Here is a 20411-nt window from a genome sequence, read left to right as displayed (position 1 = left end):
AATTATGATCTTCTAAACCATACGTGCTCTCTTGAAGATTCTGATACAGTCTGTGCCCTCAGGGGAAAAAAAATCACTGTTGTGGAGTATTAAAAAAATGGACAGGGAAATGTGTTTCTAAAATGTTGTTACTTGAAACAAGTAGGTTACAAACAGTATGTACTGTTACGATCTCCTTCTTGTAAGAAATTATATATAAGCGCATAGAAAAATGTTTGGAAATGTGCACACCGAAAGAGTGGTATTACATACGTTAACATCTGAGCTTATAGCTGATTTTGGGGGTTTATGCTTTGTGCTTCTCTGGATTTGAAAATTATTCAACAATAAACAAACACTATTTGCATAATTTTTACAAGTTACAATCTGATCATTTTCACTTCTTTTGCAAAGGTTGGTGACATTTTAAGCCACTCTATTCTATAATTTTAACAAGTGTTTAATCAGAGAGATTACTTAATCAAACTGCAAGGAATGAGATTTCATTTAAACACAGAAAATCAGAAGGAATTTAAAACTAGATTGAAACATTCCTCCCTACTTCTTTCCTGTTCTTAAGATACCTGAGAAGATTTTTTAAAAAAGAGAGTAGTCAAATTTTACCATAAAATAATTGTGAACAAGATGTGAGGTTTTTTTCCATATTAAAAATGGCACCAAATAATAAGGTCACGCTATTTCTCAAAGTAAAATCCTCGCAGGTCTGAAGTGCCGGCATGTTCAGCTGTTTAAATTAATGTCTACAGGAATCAGAATGCAAGATGGGCATATTCAGTGCCATAATTACACTTGACAGATACACACTGTTTCTATTATTCATCGGCTCTGGCTGCACTTACCCAGGAAGACCCTGTAGAATACGAAATCTCAAGCCCTCTTCGTGAGAACTCATTTGGCATTCTCAGCAGTTCTCATCAGAGGAATCAAATTCAGAGATGCAGAAAACCAAATCTGATCCTTTTAACACTATCCACAAAGGCAAGTAAAATGAGTAATTTCCTAAGAGGTCTTTGGTCCAGCTGGCTTTCTTTTGTCCAACTCTTAATACAGATATGTCGGTGGGTCATTACTTTAATGAGAAATGTCTTCTAACCAGTCCCTGGGCTTTAACTATATTCTTTTCAATTCCTCAAATGCTCCATGATCTTTCTCCTTTACTTGTTGACTGGAAAAATGTCTTTATCTCATTTATTTGCCTGCCACCCTTCGAAGCAAATCAGATGCTGCATCTTCTGGAAACCTACCTTGATGTCTTTGGACAAGGTGAAAGCTTACTCTTTCTCGGGCCAGAGTACCTGTGACTGCTAACTTCTCATGAAAAGCTTGTCTTCTCCTTCCCACAGCGACCCCTGAAAAGTTGCCAGGCATCCAGGAGCTGCATTTCCTGGTCCCTGGACATCTAGGTGTAGCCGTATGCCTAGTTACCACCAACCGAATGAGAACAAAAGGAGTGTGTGTCTCTTCTGGACCAATGTGCGTAAGAAGAGAGAATGCTTCTCACCTCCCTCCTTCTCTCTGCCAACTGGTTTAGAAACTCCCAGGCTCTAGGAGATGGTGGAACCACAACACAAAAGGAGCCTTGATCTCAAATCACTGTATAGAAGGACTTCATGGAACAGAGCCTGCAGATGACACTGCCATACAGTCACTGAAACCTGGGGTTTTATTTGTTACAGCAGCTTAACTTAGTCCTAAACAAGAAAACTTCTTATTCCTAAATCTCTTACGACCTTATCATATTTAAAATATTTATTCATAAGGTTAAAAAATATAACCAAAGTATCTTCTCCCTCAGACCACTGGAATTTTGAAGGGATAAATTACATCATAATGGTCTTATTCTAGTTTCAATACCCAGCTCTGTATCACAACATTGCCATAGTTACAAAATATGTAGGTTATAATGTGATATTTGAATGAATTAATGGAATTCTATAATTCATAAAACCGTAAAGTTTTAGAGCAAAGGGAAGTGTCTGGGAGCCACATGGGAGGCTTTAGACCGTGATGCTCTGGATGTCTGAGCCATCTCCTTTACTAACCCCGCCAAGCCAAGCTCCCAAAGAGAGGAGACGCAGGGCTGCACCTTGACTATCATAAAGGTGAACAAAACCTTTTCCTATTGAGAAGTCTGTCTAGGACAAGCTTGACATTCAGAGATATGGGAAGAAATTCCCTTTGTTCTTCAACATTTCTGTTCTACACTGAATGGACTTCAGATCCCAGAACCCTCAGGCTGGCTCATGCAGCTCTATCTTCAGCCACACTTAAGATACAGACAAACAGCAAAGCTCCTCATGGTTAGCTGTGGAATATGAGTGCCATTTACAATGTTATGTATATAGGAAGATACACTCCAGGACCTGAATGACAGGCTTGGAAACTCCTATAACACAGTCCCTTTGTAAGTCGGGAAGTAGCTAAACTGGAAAATTAAAAAAAAAACCCATGAATATCATAGGGATGGAAACAAGTCTTCTTTTCTTAAAAGTATCTAATAAAAATAGATTCCAGCTATGACCCTAGTCCTCTGTTAGACTTCATGTAAGTGTTTATGTTTCTCCCTGTCTCCTCAAATTTCCTATCTTGATTGCTATTAAAAATTACCTTTTGTAATTTGAGCAAAATGTGTCTTGAAGAAGATAACTCCCAGAACTCCTCACTTGTAAAAAACTGCTCTTGTACGGTTTCCAGTTGACATCTAGTTGGCCAATGTTTTGTCACATGGCTTTAATTTAGGTGTTTGATGACTTGTAAGAGCCTAGCGTTGTTGTATTTACAGTTACCTTCGGCCCTTTGAGATATTTCTGGTTTTGAGCTATTTCAACTAATCGTCCCCAGTCACTCACTATATTTAAATGAAGCTCTGCTCCCTGATTTATTGTATCTTCTTCTTTTCTAGCCAGCTTTGAATTAACTGGTCCCAAGTGTCGTCCTTAGTTGGATCAATTCTCTAGCGTTGGTGACAAGCACTAACCAGTGATGGCACCAACTCTTCCCTCCTGAAGCATTTGTTTTTACAAAATGTCAAGTCTGCAGAGACGCTGGTAGCATCTAGAATGGCAGAGGTAAGGTCTCTAACCTTCTTATAACTCCACACATGTATTTCCAGTTTTTCTCACTAATCCATGTGTTTATTACTGTCACAATAGCACGCTCTCTCCCAGCTCTGTCTCAGATCAGGATGCATGAATCCAAGCTTTTTTAATCTCTTCTCCTCTTAGGATGCCCATTCTCTTCCAGCTGGCCACAGGCAGGCGGATTCTAGTAGCTGGTCTTTTTGACACTTTAACACGCCATCTCTTTGAAGGGAAAGATTTTGTGGACTATCACACACAATAAATAATGCAGAAAATGTTAGAATCAAAGGGAATGAGATAGAAGAGAAATTCCGCCAGAAAAAAACCTCTAAGAAACTTCAGCATTTCTCTATAGAAATGACACACAACGCATACTCTTCAGACAAACACTATGTGAAGATGCTCTTTAATGAGGACGCCTATTATTTTCCAGGCAATGCACCAAATTAATTGTCTTGTAGGAATGTGGTTTTTTAAGGAAAATGAAAGGCTTCTCTTTTATTTATGTTTTATATTTTAAATCCAGATGCAGTAAAAATGTCTTTTGTGTGGGCAGGATTTCAATAGGGAGATGGTCTTCTAGATGTCTCTGGAGTGTAGAGAAGGAATGGCAGGAACACAGACTCTGCAGAGAGAAGTGACTCCATCTGGCCAGCTTAAGAGGCATTCCCAACTCCTTCTAGAAATTTCCAAATCAGCTGACACGGGTGGATCAGTAATATCTAAGGTAACTTGCGCAACTTTTCATATCAGGAGGACATCGTACTCTAAAGACTGTTCTTTTAACTCTAGGGCACCTATGCCATATACTCAAATAACTGTCCCTCAGTAAGACTGGCAAAAATATCTGGGTCACTCAATTTGACTTTACCAATTGTCTGTATATCTTTTAATACTTAAAATGCACACAGCTAATACATTAAATAGCTTTAATATAGCACAACTTTCACCTTTATTTGCATCTCTGAAATTTTTTGGTCCACAATTGAAATTGAAAAGTTTAAATCAGACACTAGAAAAAAAATTTTAAGAATCACAATAGTGTTGCTCTGCAGGTTTAAAATTTTTTAAGGCAGTAATTTTTTCTTATGTATTATAATGACCAAGCCAGAATCATTCTTTAGACTCTGAAATCTTTAATACAAATTGAACTCATAGACTTGCAAAGTAGCAGAAACACTAAAATTCTTCCTAAATCTATGTGGATAACTTAAGATGGCTTGGATAGTTAAAAGGAAAAATCCAGGTGCTACCACCTGATCTGTATTAGTAAGCACTCACAATACTTATGAAAGAAAAAACACCCTAAATAACATCCCTATGGCACAAGAGGCCGGTTAAGCAGAATTAGGCATTCCTCATGTCTGCACAAGTGAAGCTCTTTTAATATAAAAGTTGTTCCAATTCTGAAACAGTGGAAGATAAATTGCCATTAGTTTATTTCTTCTGATTCATCACAGTTTCTATATATTGCTGAATATTCTCTTCTGTGACGTTCTTGAGCATGTGTATTACAGAAGGCGGCATCTCAGAAAATGAAAGTTTTTCCTTAATACCCTTCTCCAAGATCAGCAGGACATTGGACTGCTACTGCCACGTTTTTGTGGAGATATGTGCGTTAAATGCAAATATGCTCTCCATGTCATCCTGATATCTGAAAAAGCTCAAGCTTTGTCAATACGGAAGCTTATGCTAAGGTATCGCAACAGTTTCTGGTTGCTTCTCCTGAATGTTTCCTAGGCAGTGAACATCCCCTTCAAAAACTTTGCACTGTGTAAGCTCTTTCAAATTGTTAAACAAAAATGAAAATGCTATGGTCACTATTTATCATCAAACGCTTCCAAATACTTCCTCTGATCACAGTTCACCTTGAGGAAAACCTACCCATCAGCCATGCAACACCCTTCCCCAGGGGCCCATGTCTTGGGGTCAGGAGGGCAGCTGGGAGTACCCTTGACCTCAGTGCTTCTTCTATGGCACCAGAGCCTTCACTCAGCGATGCGTCTTCCTGTGACATTCCCTCTCCCAGGCTTATTGCTGCCATCATTGAACCCGAGGACCGTAACGCTTGGCTCACAGGCTCCCTGTCCACTGCGCCCCTTGCCATGGCTACTAGGGACCTCAGCGGTGATGGGGATGACCAGCCAACACTAGCCTCCAGTTCCCTGACTGTCTCCATAGCCTTTTCATACAACCCAGAAGCCCATGTGCATGGTCAGACGATGCATCGTAGACCTTCTTAGCACCCAAACTGCTTTCCTGTGAAATCTTGAATTCCAAAATTTCGCCAACCATGATCTGTCCTTCCACCGTTCAATGTGTCATCATTTTGATCACCGGCCCCCTGATCATGGTTATCTCCTTTTCCACCTAGATTTTCCATAGTTCTCCATTAGACCAGCACCTCATTCATTCATTTCATTCTCTCAACAGATGCTTACTCGGCACCTCCACGTGCCAGGCAGTGCTGCGGCCCTGGACATACCATGGTGCACAGTGTTCCACAGCCCTTGCCACATCAAAGGACCACGGACCTCACACATCTGCGATATATCCACGCATCTACACTGTAGTTTCCTCTTTTGGCATCCAGAGCCTAAAACATTCTTTCCCATTTATTTTTTACTTTTATTTTTTTGTGGTGTGCGGGCCTCTCACTGTTGTGGCCTCTCCCGTTGCGGAGCACAGGCTCCGGATGCGCAGGCTCAGCGGCCATGGCTCACGGGCCCAGCCGCTCCGCGGCATGTGGGATCTTCCCGGATCGGGGCACGAACCCATGTCCCCTGCATCAGCAGGTGGACTCTCAACCACTGCGCTACCAGGGAAGCCCTTCCCATTTATTTTGAGGCTCAGTTAAAATGATATAATCTCCAAAGAACCTTTTCTTATTCTCCAATCAGAAGTAATTATTGCCTCATCTGGGTCACCACAGTGTATTCCTCTAATATTTATTTCATCTTATCCAAAATATTGTTTCATATGCTAGTCTCTCCCACTAGGTTGTGTGGGACTCTGGGATGGGGACATGTCTTATTCTTCTTGAGTTCCTCTTTGTCACATAACGTAGCAGGTACTCAGTAACTACTGGTTGAAATATTTAGATCGCTGTATATTTAGAATCAGATCTGAGACTTGCCTAAAAATATCTCCACTACCCGTGTCATACTTCCTACTCTAACGATACCAAATGTTTGTAGCTCCTGAGCACCCATCAGGTTCCCCATCCTTATGCTTTTTTTTTTAAATTTTATTTATTTTTGGCTGCATTGGCTTTTCATTGCTGTACGCGGGCTTTCTCTACTTGCAGTGAGTGGGGGCTACTCTTTGTTGTGCTGCGCGGGCTTCTCATTGTGGTGGCTTCTCTTGCTGTGGAGCATGGGCTCTAGGCATGCGGGCTTTAGTAGTTGCAGCATGCAGGCTCAGTAGTTGCGGCACGCAGACCCTAGAGCACTCAGGTTTCAGTAGTTGTGGCGAGCGGGCTCAGTAGCTGTGGCTTGTGGGCTCAGTAGTTGTGGCTTACGGGCTCTAGAGCGCAGGCTCAGTAGTTGTGGCGCATGGGCTTAGTTGCTTGGCAGCATGTGGGATCTTCCCGGACCAGGGATCAAACCTGTGTCCCCTGCACTGGCAGGCGGATTCTTAACCACTGCGCCACCAGGGGAAGTCCCCCCCACCATCCTTATGCTTTTGTTTGCATTGCCCCCTCCTGCTAGAATTCTTTCCCCTACTTCTTCATCTAGCTAACTTCTTTGCCTGTTCTCCATGACCCAACTCAGGTATCACCTCATCTTCCTCTTCATTCCCAGGTTGGGTTATGTATCTCTCCTCTGGACATTTACAATATCTTATGCCTATCCTTGTAATTTATGTATTGTATTTTAATGATCATAATATCTGAAATCAGCTGTATAACCTGTGTGTCCCAGTTTCCTTATCTGTCAAATGTAGATAAAACTTGTCATGAAACCTAAAAACGTTGGTACCTGTAAAAGCTTTAGAACAGTACCTGGCACTTAGGGAGTTCTCAGTTAAAGTTATGAATCCATACTGCTACTCATGTGTTTGTCTCCTTCCGTAGGTGAGGGTGTTGGCTTCTTTTGTCTTCACGGCTGAATCTCCAGGATCCACCCTAGTGCCTCTGACACAGCAGGTGCTCAGTGAGAGGTGGCCTGATGATGGGACCATGGTCATGGTCAAGATGGGACTATCTTGGTCAGAAAAGGGATGCAGAGAAGTCAAGCTGTTCCCTATGGGGAACTCTGTAAAAATAAATGGGTAAAAACCTATGGTTGTGAGGGAATAGTTTTTAAAGAACGATTCCTCTGCCATCTCAGAAATAACTAACAAAAAATAAGCAAACAAAACAACAGAATCGAAAGTCATTTCTGATTGGGAAATGGACCTACTTGGCCAAGGTTTATGCTCTCCTCCTTACTTTGATTTGTATCTTTCAGCCCCTTCAGATGTTCTAATTCTGGGCCTCACTCATTCCCACTTCCTTGGGGACCTCACTCCTTCAGCCAGTCCCTTCTGCCCCATATCTGCAACGTCTTTTTCTTTACTGGATTTTCCTCTTTAATATACATGGGTGCCCAAGTCCCTACCACTTACAACAACAAGAACAATGAACAAAACCACCATCCCTTGATCTCCATATCCACCTCCACTCACCGCAGACACTGTCTTACATTTTGACAGTGACCCCTACGTGTGAGAGCTGATGAGCCCTTTCTGTTCTTATTTTAGTGACCTCTCAGTTCAGCGGTATCAGACACTTTCTTTGTTCTTGAAATTCTTTCTTTATTTGATCCCTGGGATAGCACTGTCTTCCCACTTCTCTGGCAGCCTTCTGCAGGCCACTCTCCTTGTGGTTCTCAGTGTGGCTTTCATTCCTGGACGTCTCCTTTCCTCTCTGCACATTTGTTCTGGCAGCCCCATCCACGCTGGAGGTACCCAGTACTGATGTCCTAATGATTCTCTAGGTGATGATGATGCTCAAGTTGTGTGTTTCTAACTCAGAGTGCTCTGCTGGGCTCCAGACTTGTACATACAGCACCTTCTAGATGTGTCCACTTGCACAGACACTCCTATATCCAGCAGACGCTCAAACTCAAAATATCCAAAATGCAGTTTGCATTTTGCCTCCAATGCCACACTCCTTAGTGAAAGCTGTTCTACTCACACAGTCATCAAAACCATCACAACCAAATGTTGGCTTCATTCTAGGACCTTCCCTCCCACTTCACCCATACAACCATTTTGTTAGAATCTGTGGAATCTCTCTCCTAAGCATCTCTTGCACCTATAACCCTTCGTTGTCATCTTCCCCAGCTCCCATTCACTCTGCCACCATCTTCACACCAGCCCCTACCGCCTCTTCTCTGGCTTTTCCATCTTTTCTCTGGTGAATGCAAGTCTGATCATGTTACGTCCCTGCTCACCATAACTTTCAGGGTCAAGACAAGCCAACTCGGCCCCAGAGCACATTTTAGTGGTCTGACCACTGCCTGCCCTTTTAGCTGCGGCTCTGCTGCTCCCAGGGCACTGGATGTCCTGCCGAATTGTTCCCTCTGGGGTCCTTGGGTTCAGTCCCCACACCTTCACTCACCGATGTTCTCCTCCTATAATGTTTTTCCTTTCCTGGTCTCCCTTCTTCCTCCACCTTCTTCACCTTCCTGCCTCCTGCCTGTCCATCAAAATTTAATTAAAGTTACACTCTCTGGGAAGCACCGTTGTCATCCCAGTCGGGTTTAAATCTGCCCCCCCCCCCCCACCTCCCCTTGGTGCGCTCAGCCACCTCTCTCAATGTCTGTTTTGAGAGGCAGTGCAGTTTGGTGTTAACGGCAATGACTCAGGACAGACAAAAAATGTTTGGGGTCAAACACCAGCGCTGCCACTTCCTCGCTGTGTGACCTTGGCCAGGCAACTTCCACGCCCTGTGCCTTAGTTTCCCCGTAAAGGACAGATGCTAATGGTACTGCCCAGTCCAAAGGGTGGTTAGGAAATTAAGTGAGATGCTCTATGTAAACTCCCTGGAACAGTGCTGGAGTCTGAACAAAGCTGAGCTATTTTTATTGTTATTATAACTACTGATTTACTCTGCTGCTTTCCAAAACAAACAGAAAGATCTTTGAGGGAAAGAAACCATGCTTGACTTAACTATGTTTCACCTAGCACAGCATCTGGGACATGGTAGGTACTCAGTAAATATTCACTGAATGAATGAAAAAATAAAGAGAGTAAATGAATGAAATACAGCCTTAAAATTTTACCTTTAAAGTATGTTAGCGGGTAACAGCACTCTAACTTTATCCTATATGCGTTTTTACTTGCACATTAAGATGCTGATGGTATCGCATCAACTTAGTGCAACTGACTCACTGTTCTTAGAGTCAAGAATCTCCCACTTCTGACAGAAGGGCGCAATGTCGTTAATTAACAGAAATGTTGTTTTGGAAACCACTATGTAGGCATGACCTGTGATAAAATTCCTTTGAGACACATGTAGAGAAACAAAATTTGAATTCCTACCAGAAAGAGATCAAAAAGCCTTGCAAGTTAAACGGGAAAAAAGAGTAGAGACACTTTCTAAGAGTTCAGGACCCATTAGGTTTGCAGTGACTCATCAGTGGAGCGCAGAGATGGGCCTGCGAGAATTCTCCATCTCTAGCCACTGCCCCGTGGATCCTGCAGAGAAGAGTCTGGAGAAATGTGATAAAAGGGCAGAAGGAAGCCTCAATCATTTTCTTCTCCATGTTCTTCATGAAAGCTCACTTCTTGTATACTTTGAAGAAGTTTTGCTCAAATAAAGAAACGGGCCTTTTTTCACCCCATAAATTCCTTTGAACCTGAATGGAGATGCTATATAACGACGGACATTTGGTATCTCCGCCATTTGGGGGATCTTATAAAAGGTATTTCCACCCTTAGTAATTTTAGAAGGTCTAGAGAACTCCAAGGAGAAGCCAGCCTCTAATCTGTGCCTTGAATATCCCATACTTCTTTACCAAAGGTAAACTATGTGACAGAAAAGAGCTATATGACGAAACAAGACTAGACCTCACCCTCTGTCACAGAGTATTTGTATCATGGAAAGACCTGGAAAACTTGAAAACATCTATGAAGGTTTTTTGTAATTATAAATAAGTGCAATTCTATTCTGCAGGTGCTAAGTAGAAATGTCTGCTCTTTCTAAGTAGAAATGTCTGCTCTTACTTCGTTTGTCTTCTTACAACCCAGGCCTGGGTTTACAAAACATGGGGATAGAAAACAAGGGCAGGGTGAATTTTATAGTAATTTTATAGGAGCTTATAGAATTACTCAGATATGGAATTGTCAATTTTCCTTTTTTGCCATGAGTTATTTCTAAAACACAATCCAACTCTGTGTAAGTCAGAAAACAGTTTGATTCAATTAATTTGCTGTGGAAAGTGAAAATCCCTTATAAATAATTCCAATCCATAATTCATGAAAAGAGTGGATTTCTCTTTATTTCTTTTTTATTTCTAAGGCTAGAATATTCTCAGTCTTCCTTTCCATCAGATCTAGTTCACATTAGATCTGTAATGAGCTTTCTTGGGAAGAAGATAATTACAACAACGACTAGACACTGAAATAAATGATTCATGACTGGCTACCTCCTAGCATCATAACAAGCTCTACAGGTTACCATCCCATTTTACAGATTAGGAAGTTGAGATTTAAACAGATTAAGCAATTTACACGAGAACTTGGATTTCAACAGGAGAATGAGAATTCCAAAGTGCGTGCACTTCCGGCCGTATCACAGTCCACCATTTAATAAAAAGAATCCCGTAGGATTTCAGCAGAAAGACAGTTACCCGAGATTCCAGTTCTCAAAGACCATGTTGCATAATTATAACTACAAAAGGAGAAAAAGATTCCATCAGATATTTCTGGAAAATACCTTCCGGATCTTCCTCCGACTAGACCCAGTATCACAGGCACTTGGGTTAAAGAGCACAGACTAGGAAGAAAGACTCTCTGATGTGGGGAGAGGCACCGAGGAGTTTTCACGGAGCAACAGGTGGGCACAGACTTGCTTCCCCTTCCTGGTCCTGTCTGTTCCTTTGCTGATTCCATCTGGGTCTGAAGAGCCAGGACAGCCTGGTGTGTGCAAATGTTCATCAAACCTGGAAGTCTGTGGACGTAAGTCCCTGAAGCTGCACTATGCCCCAAGGATAAAAGGGCCCCGGTACCATGAGAATCGCCCTTCTCAGCTCCACTGACCCTCTGCCTTCCACGGACAGGGCAGCACTGGCTCTTGCTCAGATTCTGTTAGTTTCTGTGCCCTTGGCGAGATCAACCAGAACTCCAGCCTTTACAGGGTGGGTGGATGTGTGGCCTCTTCTGCAAAGGTGCAGACTCAAAGTTCCACAGCGCCACACAAGGCTGCTCCTTGAACTCCCGCAGGTGTTAGTTCTGACTATTCCTATTTTCCTCTGTGTTGTTACCCTCACTCTCTTATACCTTATTCTTGATATTTACCAATCCTCTGTCTACTCTGAACCCTGTCTCCTTGGAAAATAAACACATTCTTCACACCAGTCAGACTGGCCATCATTAAAAAGTCTACAAATAATAAATGCTGGAGAGGGTGTGGAGAAAAGGGAACCCTCCTACGTTACTGGTGGGAATGGAAGTTGGCAGAGTCACCAGGTAGAACGGTATTGAGATTCCCTAAAAAACTTAAAATAGAGTTACTGTATGATCCTGCAATCCCATTCTTGGGCATATAACTCTAATTCAAAAAGTTACACGCATCCCAATGCTCACAGCAGCACTATTTACAACAGGCAAGGCACGGAAGTGACCTAAATGTCCATGGACAGATGAATGGATAAGGAAAATGTGGTACATGCATACAATGGGATACTACTCAGCCATAAAAAGAATGGAATAATGCCATTTGCAGCAACATGGATGGACTTTCAGATTATCATACTAAGTGAAGTAAGTCAGAGAAAGACAAACATCATATGATGTCACTGATATGTGGAATCTACAAAGATTACACATGTGAACTTATTTACAAAACAGAAATAGACTCACAAACATAGAAAACAAATTTAGGGTTACCAAAGGGGAAAGGCGGGGGCAGGGATAAATGAGGAGTCTGGATTAACATATACGTGCTACCATATATAAACTAGGTGAACAACAAGAACCTACTGTAGAGCACAGGGAACCATACTCAATAGTTTGTAATAACCTATAATGGAAGAAAATCTGAAAAGTTATATATATGAGCTGAATCACTTTGCTGTACACTTGAAACGAATACAACATTGTAAATTAGCTACGCTTCAATAAGAAAAAAAATACACATCCTTCTCCCATGTTATCAGGGCAATTTATTCTCCCTCATCCTCCCTGAACAGCACTGTGGGAAGCTCTGTCTGCGTCTGCTTCCCGGTGAGCAGTCTGAGCACAGGAACCTGGATCTTTCTCAAGCTGTGCATCTACCATCTAGCGCTGTTTTCGGAACAAAGGAAGCCATTGATATTTGAAGCCAACGAAATTACACAATCACGGCTAAGATCAGCTCGCAGTGACAAGAGTAGCTAGTGATGAGCGGACAAAGAATTTATACTCACACTTCAGTTCGAGTTTGATAAAATCTGTGTTCCCCAGATTTTCAAGAAACACTCCCCGGGGGATTAATGTTTTGAAGTAGAAAGAGATGTCTGCACTGGTTTCCCCTTGGAAAGTAGAGAAGTGCAGGTAGGATGATGGGTTTGGGAAAGAGGCAGCATTCCAGTAATTCCCTGTGGAAAGAGCAAAGAAAGAAAACAGGGTAATTTACACTTGATCATGGCAGTGATATAAAAGATACCCATTTTCTGAGTTTTAATACATTTCCACTGACAGTAGCCCTTGTTTCTTCTCTGCCTGCTGAGCAACATTGCACAAAATCCCCACAAACACATCTTGACTTTCCAAAAGTTCTATGTGGGTATGTATATAAGATATTTGATTCAGGACTGATAAACCCTGCTAGGAGCAGTGCTGGAGGGGCTCTCAGGAGTGTATGTCAAGTGCAGAAGCCCTGCGGCACGAGGAGCTGAGGAAGCAGGCGGGGTGACCGGCCAGCCACCTCCCACCTCTCCTGTTCCAAACCCCCGAGGCAGCTGCTGTAAAGGGAGAGTCTCCTCCCCAGCCCCTTCCTCTTCCTCCCTGGGGACTCCAGGCCACACTCTGACCTGTGGGTGTTTTGGGGGGTGGGAGTGCTGAGCTGAGCCCTCCTGAGCGCTCACAATCAGCCTCTACCCTTGAACTCATGGGGTAGACACAGTTGTACCCGCCCCCCTCCCTACTCACTGCCTGGTAGTAGCCAGTGGCCCCAGGAGAAAGGCAGTTCACAGGATAAAATAAAAGCACCAAACTGGAGGACTCACATTCCATCAGAACAGATGGACCAAGAATTTAAGATGACACCGAGAGCTTACTCCAGACTTTATCTCCAGGGGAGAAATTCCTCTAGAACGTGCACATTTCTGAGTACATTTGCCAGCACAGCTAGGGGCCAAAATACATGGATATGCTTTAAAACAGTCATTAAAGCCTTTACCTTTAATACTAAGCCCATGTTAAGGTCACCAGGTGAGGCCCAAAATGGAGTCACTCTTGCTAAGCCCCAGGTCAGCAAAGCAAAACTTAACTGAGTTTCTGTGCTCAGCTCACCCAGAGAAGGCAGGCCCAGGCCACCCAGTCAGCTCTTGCCTGCTCAGCTCAGGGTACCTGACGCTCCAAGCCTTCCCTCTGCTCATGTAAGGGGAGCAGCCCTGCTTCAACCACCAGCACACGCCCGGTGTAACTTCCTTGTCCCTGCTCCCTTTGGTCTGTAAACATCTCTCCTTGTACAGCTCTTCGGAGCTCCTTTCTCTCTGCTAGACTGGAGGCTGCCTGATTCATGAGCTGCTGAATAAAAGCCTACCAGCTCAGTAAACGGCCTGTGGAAAATCTTCTTTTAACATCTAAAATACATGTTTATTTAAAAGTTGATTTTGCCATGTCTCTCCTTCAAAGAACACAATGAATCAACTACATTTACTCTGTTAGTTTCTATCCACAGTATTTTTTCCTTCCTTTTATGCAAATAATGCACACAGGCAATAAGTTCAACTGCTACTCTTGAACAGAGTTAACTTCGCGTTGGTACTGCTATGCTTATGCCGTAAGTGCAAATTAAATGTATAGTGTTGCTGTACTATGAGATATTAAAGGATCCTCATTTAATTAATTCCATAACATCTTAAGGAAAAACCCAAATGAACTTTTTGGCCAACCCAATATCAGCAGTCAGTCGGTGCAAAATATGTTTGTAAACGTCTCCATTAAGGTAAAACCAGTGGTGGTGGAGCCCACTGTTGAAGGTGTCCCAAAAGTCTTCGTGCAGTTTCAAGCTCTTCTTTAAAACACTGCAATATCATAGCTTTCAGTAGGAGAAAAATAGACTGGTTTCCTCTTGGGAAGAAGGATGTGATACGATATTGGTTAGAAAAATACCTGAAAAGAAAGAATCTTAGCCATGGTTTAAGTTTCTATCACCTGAGCTCTGAGCACTCTTCCCAGCTCAAGATCTGGCTTCAAGTCTGGTGAGAGGAGTTCGGTCACCTCTCCCAGCTGGCTGAAAATGAAGGTCTCTCAAGATAAAAGCTAAAGGTGCTTCCCTGTCACCAATCAGAGTTCTAGGAGGGAATGAAGAGTCCCCAGGGCTGGCAGGATTCAGCTCGTCTAATGGGTGAGAGAGCCTTTTAGCAACCTAGGAGCCAGCAAGGATCAATCCCCAGCCACGTTTCAACCTGAAGGCAAAGCAATTCTGTCTCTTTAGGCTGTATCCCCAGGACACAGATGTAATTAACATCTTAAAGTTTCAATCCAATCACATGCATTCTTACTTTCTGAGGTGGTGATGTATTAACAGAAGGGCAGTTGTCTAAAATGATTCTAGAAAAAAGGAAAGCTAAACGTAAAATATGTCAGTATTTATTTGAGGTCTGGCACTGGTTATTCAGACAGAAATATCCCCAGAGAGGAGAAGGACAGTTCAATCCGTTATTCTCATTTGCTGAAATATCCCTACAGACCACAATTCCATTAGCTCTCGTTCTATACTCACTAAGCAACTTTGAATTAATTTGGTCTCTGGAATGAATGTATTCACAGGGAAATTACGCCTTGTACAAACGGTGGTTACCAGCCATCATTCCGGAAATGTCTGGATGACCACATATGACATCTTTGGAGTTGTCGCGTGTGGGTTGTCCCCAGTCTCTGGATGAACTGACTAAGTCCAGATTCTTGACCAGCAACAGTGAGGACTCTACCCTGGACCTGACTGATGGCGGCAGCTGAGGTACCTACTCTGGGGAGAGTCAATGAGGCACAAGAGGAGGAGACCAGGAATTCTATTTAGATTTTTAAAAACCTCACCCTTTAAAATATTCACTTTAGTCATACTTGATAATGTACATAATATATGAGTACAGTGGAGCATGGACAGAATTCGTAAGTAAGCTTGTTGGGATGTGAGCTTAAAGGCTTTAATGAGCGGGCGGCGGAATAAGGAAGTTTGGGTGCCGCTGTTCCAGACCCTGATGATCTTCTGTGAGGCCTGTTCTGATGAGTCTGTTGCCCAATCTCCAGGGTTTCTGGTTATAACAAAGTAACATGAGTGCTTTTTCTAGTGCTCATTGCACTTACTGATGCAAGGAGCTTATAGCGTCATTACTGTTTGTTTGGTTTTTTTGTTTTGTTTTTGCGGTACGCGGGCCTCTCACTGTCGTGGCCTCTCCCGTTATGGAGCAGAGGCTCCGGACGCGCAGGCTCAGCGGCCACGGCTCACGGGCCCAGACACTCCGCGGCACGTGGGACCTTCCCGGACCGGGGCACGAACCCGCGTCCCCTGCATCGGCAGGCGGACTCTCAACCACTGCGCCACCAGCCAAGCCCTGCTGTTTGTTTATATTGCTCCCAGCTGACCGTAAGCTCCTTGAAAGCTGGGAGAAAACCATTTCATCTCTGCAACCTTTAGCTCCAGAACATATTAAGTACTCAATAAATAATTATTAAATCAATGGATAAATGAAACAGTTGGATAAGTTATATCCAATTCCACTCCATATGCAAAGTCTTCATGGGACAAAATCTACTTTATAGTAACCTGAGTATTAAAGATATTAAATAAATATAAATAAAAGCTAGTGCTGCTTTAGCACCTACTATAACTGGACAACAGCTCCTGCTAGCACCTCATAATTTTCTTAATCCATGACTTAACTCCTATTATTCCCTATAGACCTTATTGAACGATGCCACGCATCTGCAAGGCTGATGGGCTTATAACCTTAAGGTTGTTGAAATGGCTGCAATTTGTACTGGCTCTCAAGGTCAGCACTGCAAGGGTCAAGTGACATTAGACGAGCACATTAAGTTGGGAACGAGAGTCGCTGGATGGCAAGCATGGTGCCACAGCAGGTGGCAGGACAGCCAGCGTGTACAGGCAGAGCGGGCAAGGATGGAAACTGAGAGGGAAAGTGCGAAGCAGAACAGAAGTAAACATCTGAGATGGGAGGGGCCCGTCCACAGTAACAGAACGACAAGGCAGGTGGAAAAGGGTGAGGGACCCAGCCCAGGGCAGAGGCAATGGTCAGCAAAGGCTGAGCAAAACAGTTGTGGTGAGGTTGATGGTTCTACCAGCTTGAAAACCAGTTGGTCATGTGAGAAGCTTTTAAAGTACCTTCAGGGCAAGGCCCGGACTCATCTTGGGTGGGCAGAGGAATCAGGGAGGTACCTTCAGCTGGTGCAGGAGAGTAGGGCTGGGCAGCAAACCCGGCCTTGCTGACACCCACCATCACTTCAAACCTCTGTCATTCGTAGAAAATGCATTCATCCAAATTCTTTAACAGGCAAGTACTTTAATCTCACCAGTGATAATTTAGCATGGGATTCTGACTTCAAAATTTCTAAGGATTTTTTTTGATGGGCAGCAATTAATTTTAAGCCTAATTTTAATTTCTAACAACGTATGACATGTACATGGTTTTAAAAGTCAAGTGGTGCTAGAAGGGATATAGAAAAATGCTGTTCCCTGCTCCACCCTCCCCCTAGCAAACCCAATTTCTTAGTGACAATTCTTTTTGTATCCCTGTATTTCTAAAATCTACCTGTGTAGATATTTATTAATATATGCATTTTAAACAGTCTCTACTTTCCCGGATGCCAGATGAGAACCGAGCATTTTCCAAGCCCACCTCCCTATTTCCTTTCTCCATATTCTCCCCAAATGGCAAAATCACAGATTTGGGGGTATGCTGAAATTCAATATTTATTTTTTTAGGACTATTTAAGTATTATTCACTAATGAGCCAAGTAGTGAAATCTAATTATATTTTCTTTTTGTGTATAATGTTTTGTTTCTCTAGAATCGAGTTACCTATTTTTTTTCATAGTTTTCCTTCTATCTGTCATGAATTCTTTACAAATTCTCCAACACACCTGAAAAGCTCTTCTCAAACATTTCTGACATTCGATATGTCAGGCAACCCAGCAGTCACATTTTTGTGACATCCTGTGACAGGATGGGGCGTCCTGTGACAGCCCTTCGTTCTTCTGCCACTGTCCACGCTGGCTCTTCTCATGGCCTGGGACCGCCTTCTTGCCCTTATTGCAGGGGCTTCCTTCTGTGCCTCTTCAGTGTTAAATCTCCCAATTCCTGGGTCTCTCTGACTTTGGGCGACCCGTCTTTCTGGATCTACACCCTCATTTTCATGGAGCACATTCTCAAGTAGCTTCTTGAGAAAAGGGATGTGTGAAGTCAACTTCCTAAATCCCTGCTCTTCTGGAGAGTCATTATCCTGCTTTCACATGTAATTGAGACACTCCAGAAAATTACTTCCCCAGGGAACTTTAAAGGCATTTCTCCACTATCTTCAAGCTCTCAGTGTCGCTGTTGAGAAAGTTAATGCCTTCTGATCACTACATCGCTCACATAACTGATGGGATTCAGGACGTGCTACCCCAAAATACAGCACCTTGGGAGACTGAGTATTTCCAGCTGAAGTGATGTGGGGAATGCCAGGTGCAGAAGGACTTTCTGGGCTCCCTCTGAAGCAGGACAGGAAACTCTCATGTGAAGTGCCCCAGAGGAAAGGAGCATCCTCATCTCCAAAGAGAAAGGGGCAGAGAGGCGTCCGAGGAACAGGCCCTGCGAGGTTGCCTCCGCTCGGCTCACACGCTGTCCTGTCTCGACTTTCCGTGACTTTCTACCCTTCACCTAATGGCGCAGCACAACACTGAGGTTTAACCATTTCTCTGGGTCTTCATTTCCTCATGAAGGTTCCTGTACCATGTAAAACTTGAATACATTTGTATGCTTTTTTCCTGTTAATTAAACCCAGCCAGGACCCCTAGAGGATCGAGGAAAAATTTCTTCTCCTGCATTACTCGTATTTTTTCCTCTCTGGAAGCTTTGAGAATCTTTTCCTTTAACTCCCTTAATTGAAAGTGGACTTTGATAGTTTCTCCTGATGCCCTTTCTCAAGCACCTGTTAGTTGTATATTTATCTGTCCTTCTCTTGCCCCTTTGCGTTCCTAATTTTGATCTTTCTTCTTTGTGTTCGACTTCCTGGGACATTCCTCCAGCTTTATTTCCAACACTGCTACTGTCTTTTTATTTCGGCAATCATATTTCAAATCTCCAAGTATTATTTCTTGTTCTCTGACAGTCCTCATTTTTAAAGCAGGCTGTCGTGGGTTTTGCTCAGCTGTGGATGCAGTATCTTACCTGTCCGAGAATGTTCATTTAATTATTGAAACTGTCCTTCTGTCTGTCTTCTGCGTTGTCTCCCTCTCTTCAGAGGCCCCCTTTCCTGCCCCATTGTTAGTTCGGGCTCCCTCCTCACGTTACCTTCAGTGGTTGGTGAGTCTTCCTAGGCACTCACACTGAACGGTGAAGTTCCAGAAAGCTGCCGGGCTGCTCCGTGAGTGTGCGTGTCTGGGAGTGGTGGTGATTTGCTGACCAGTGGGCTTCACCACAACGAGGAGAGCTCCCTGTCCTGTTGAAGGGCCCCCAAGTGTCAGTATCTGTGGCCTTTTATTTTTTAGTCACAGATCATTCAATTTCTTGAGAGAAGGACCCTCCAGTTTCATGAGGTGTATGCATGTGGTGGTCAGTGTTCCGGGATGCTTACATAGATTTCCATGTTTTTGTTCTATTTTAATGAAGGAGTTTCCCCCCCGCACATTCTTTGTTGCCTCCTGTCTGGAGTGTAAACCTCTCACCTCCCACGTGGGTAGAATAGGACAGTCACCAGGGTGTGGGAGGAGGTGAAGTTGGTTCTAACCGATGTTTACACAGACTTTTAACCAATCCTGTTCTGAGCCTCCCCCTCCCCCAGCCTTTGATGACTCCAATTCCTGAACCTTGTGGAATTCCTCAGCTTTCATCTGACCATCAGCAGTCTGGACTTACGGACATTCTTGTACCGTCAGCAAGGAAGCGAGTGAACATGTGATACGCTGAGGTTCCCTCTGGGTGGGGGTGACGATGCGGTGTGGGGCACATAGGGAACACAGCAGGTGAACCCAGGGGGTGGCGCTGGCCTGTCTGTTACTTGGTGAAGCTGCCATGCGCCGGTCCACGTGCAGGCTCCAGAGTCAGACAATCTGGCTCTATCACCCTCGCCCACTGGGCAACTCTGGGCAGATTTCTCATCTTCTTAAATCTCAGTGTCCTCATTGGTAAAACGGAATAACATTGGAATCTCTTTTAAAGATGGTTGGGAATCACAGCACATCATTCATGAAATGTGCTTAGCAGGGCGCTGAGCACAAAATAACTGTTCAACACATGGTATTATCCACCACAAAACGGGGGGCTTCAGTGTCACGTTCAGTCACTGTCCAGGGCTTGGCCAAGGAGCGGGGAGGCTGGGAGAGGAGCTCCCTTCTTTCGACGTGTGACCCGACGCCCTGAGCTCCTCCTGAACCCACTTCTCTGCCGGGGAGGCAGCAAACAGCCCAGGCAGACCCAGCGCTCACCCACAACCCCGGCCCCTCCGGCCGCAGGCGCGTCCCTGACCCGCACCCAGCTGCCTTGTGTCCTGTTCTCCTCTTTCCTCGCTCCTCTGCTCCCTTTTCACTGGCTTTCAAAGCTGTGTGCTCCCACTTTCTTTGTCTCCTTACTGACTTTTAAAAAATGTCCATTCAGGACACACAAATGAGAATTCTCCTTGAGCCCCGGCACTGTGATACAGGGGTTTGTAGAGAAGCCATTACATAACAATCTGATGAAAGGAGTGACTGAGTAGC

The 20411-nt window shown here is 43.7% G+C and overlaps 1 protein-coding gene across 1 annotated transcript in view; it reads right to left on the bottom strand.

Moving 5' to 3' along the window:
• Nucleotides 1-20411, bottom strand: part of CNTNAP2 (contactin associated protein 2) — a 1416746-nt gene that overhangs the window by 250183 nt on the left and 1146152 nt on the right. Inside the window, exon 16 of the mRNA XM_060019815.1 lies at nt 12695-12865. Coding sequence (XP_059875798.1) covers nt 12695-12865 — 171 coding nt within the window. The remainder of the gene's footprint in view (nt 1-12694; nt 12866-20411) is intronic.

This window comes from Delphinus delphis, chromosome 9, assembly GCF_949987515.2.
Source record: "Delphinus delphis chromosome 9, mDelDel1.2, whole genome shotgun sequence".
Lineage (NCBI taxonomy): Eukaryota > Metazoa > Chordata > Mammalia > Artiodactyla > Delphinidae > Delphinus > Delphinus delphis.
Note: the sequence above shows the minus strand (reverse complement) of the source record. Positions and strands in the feature narration are given on the sequence as shown.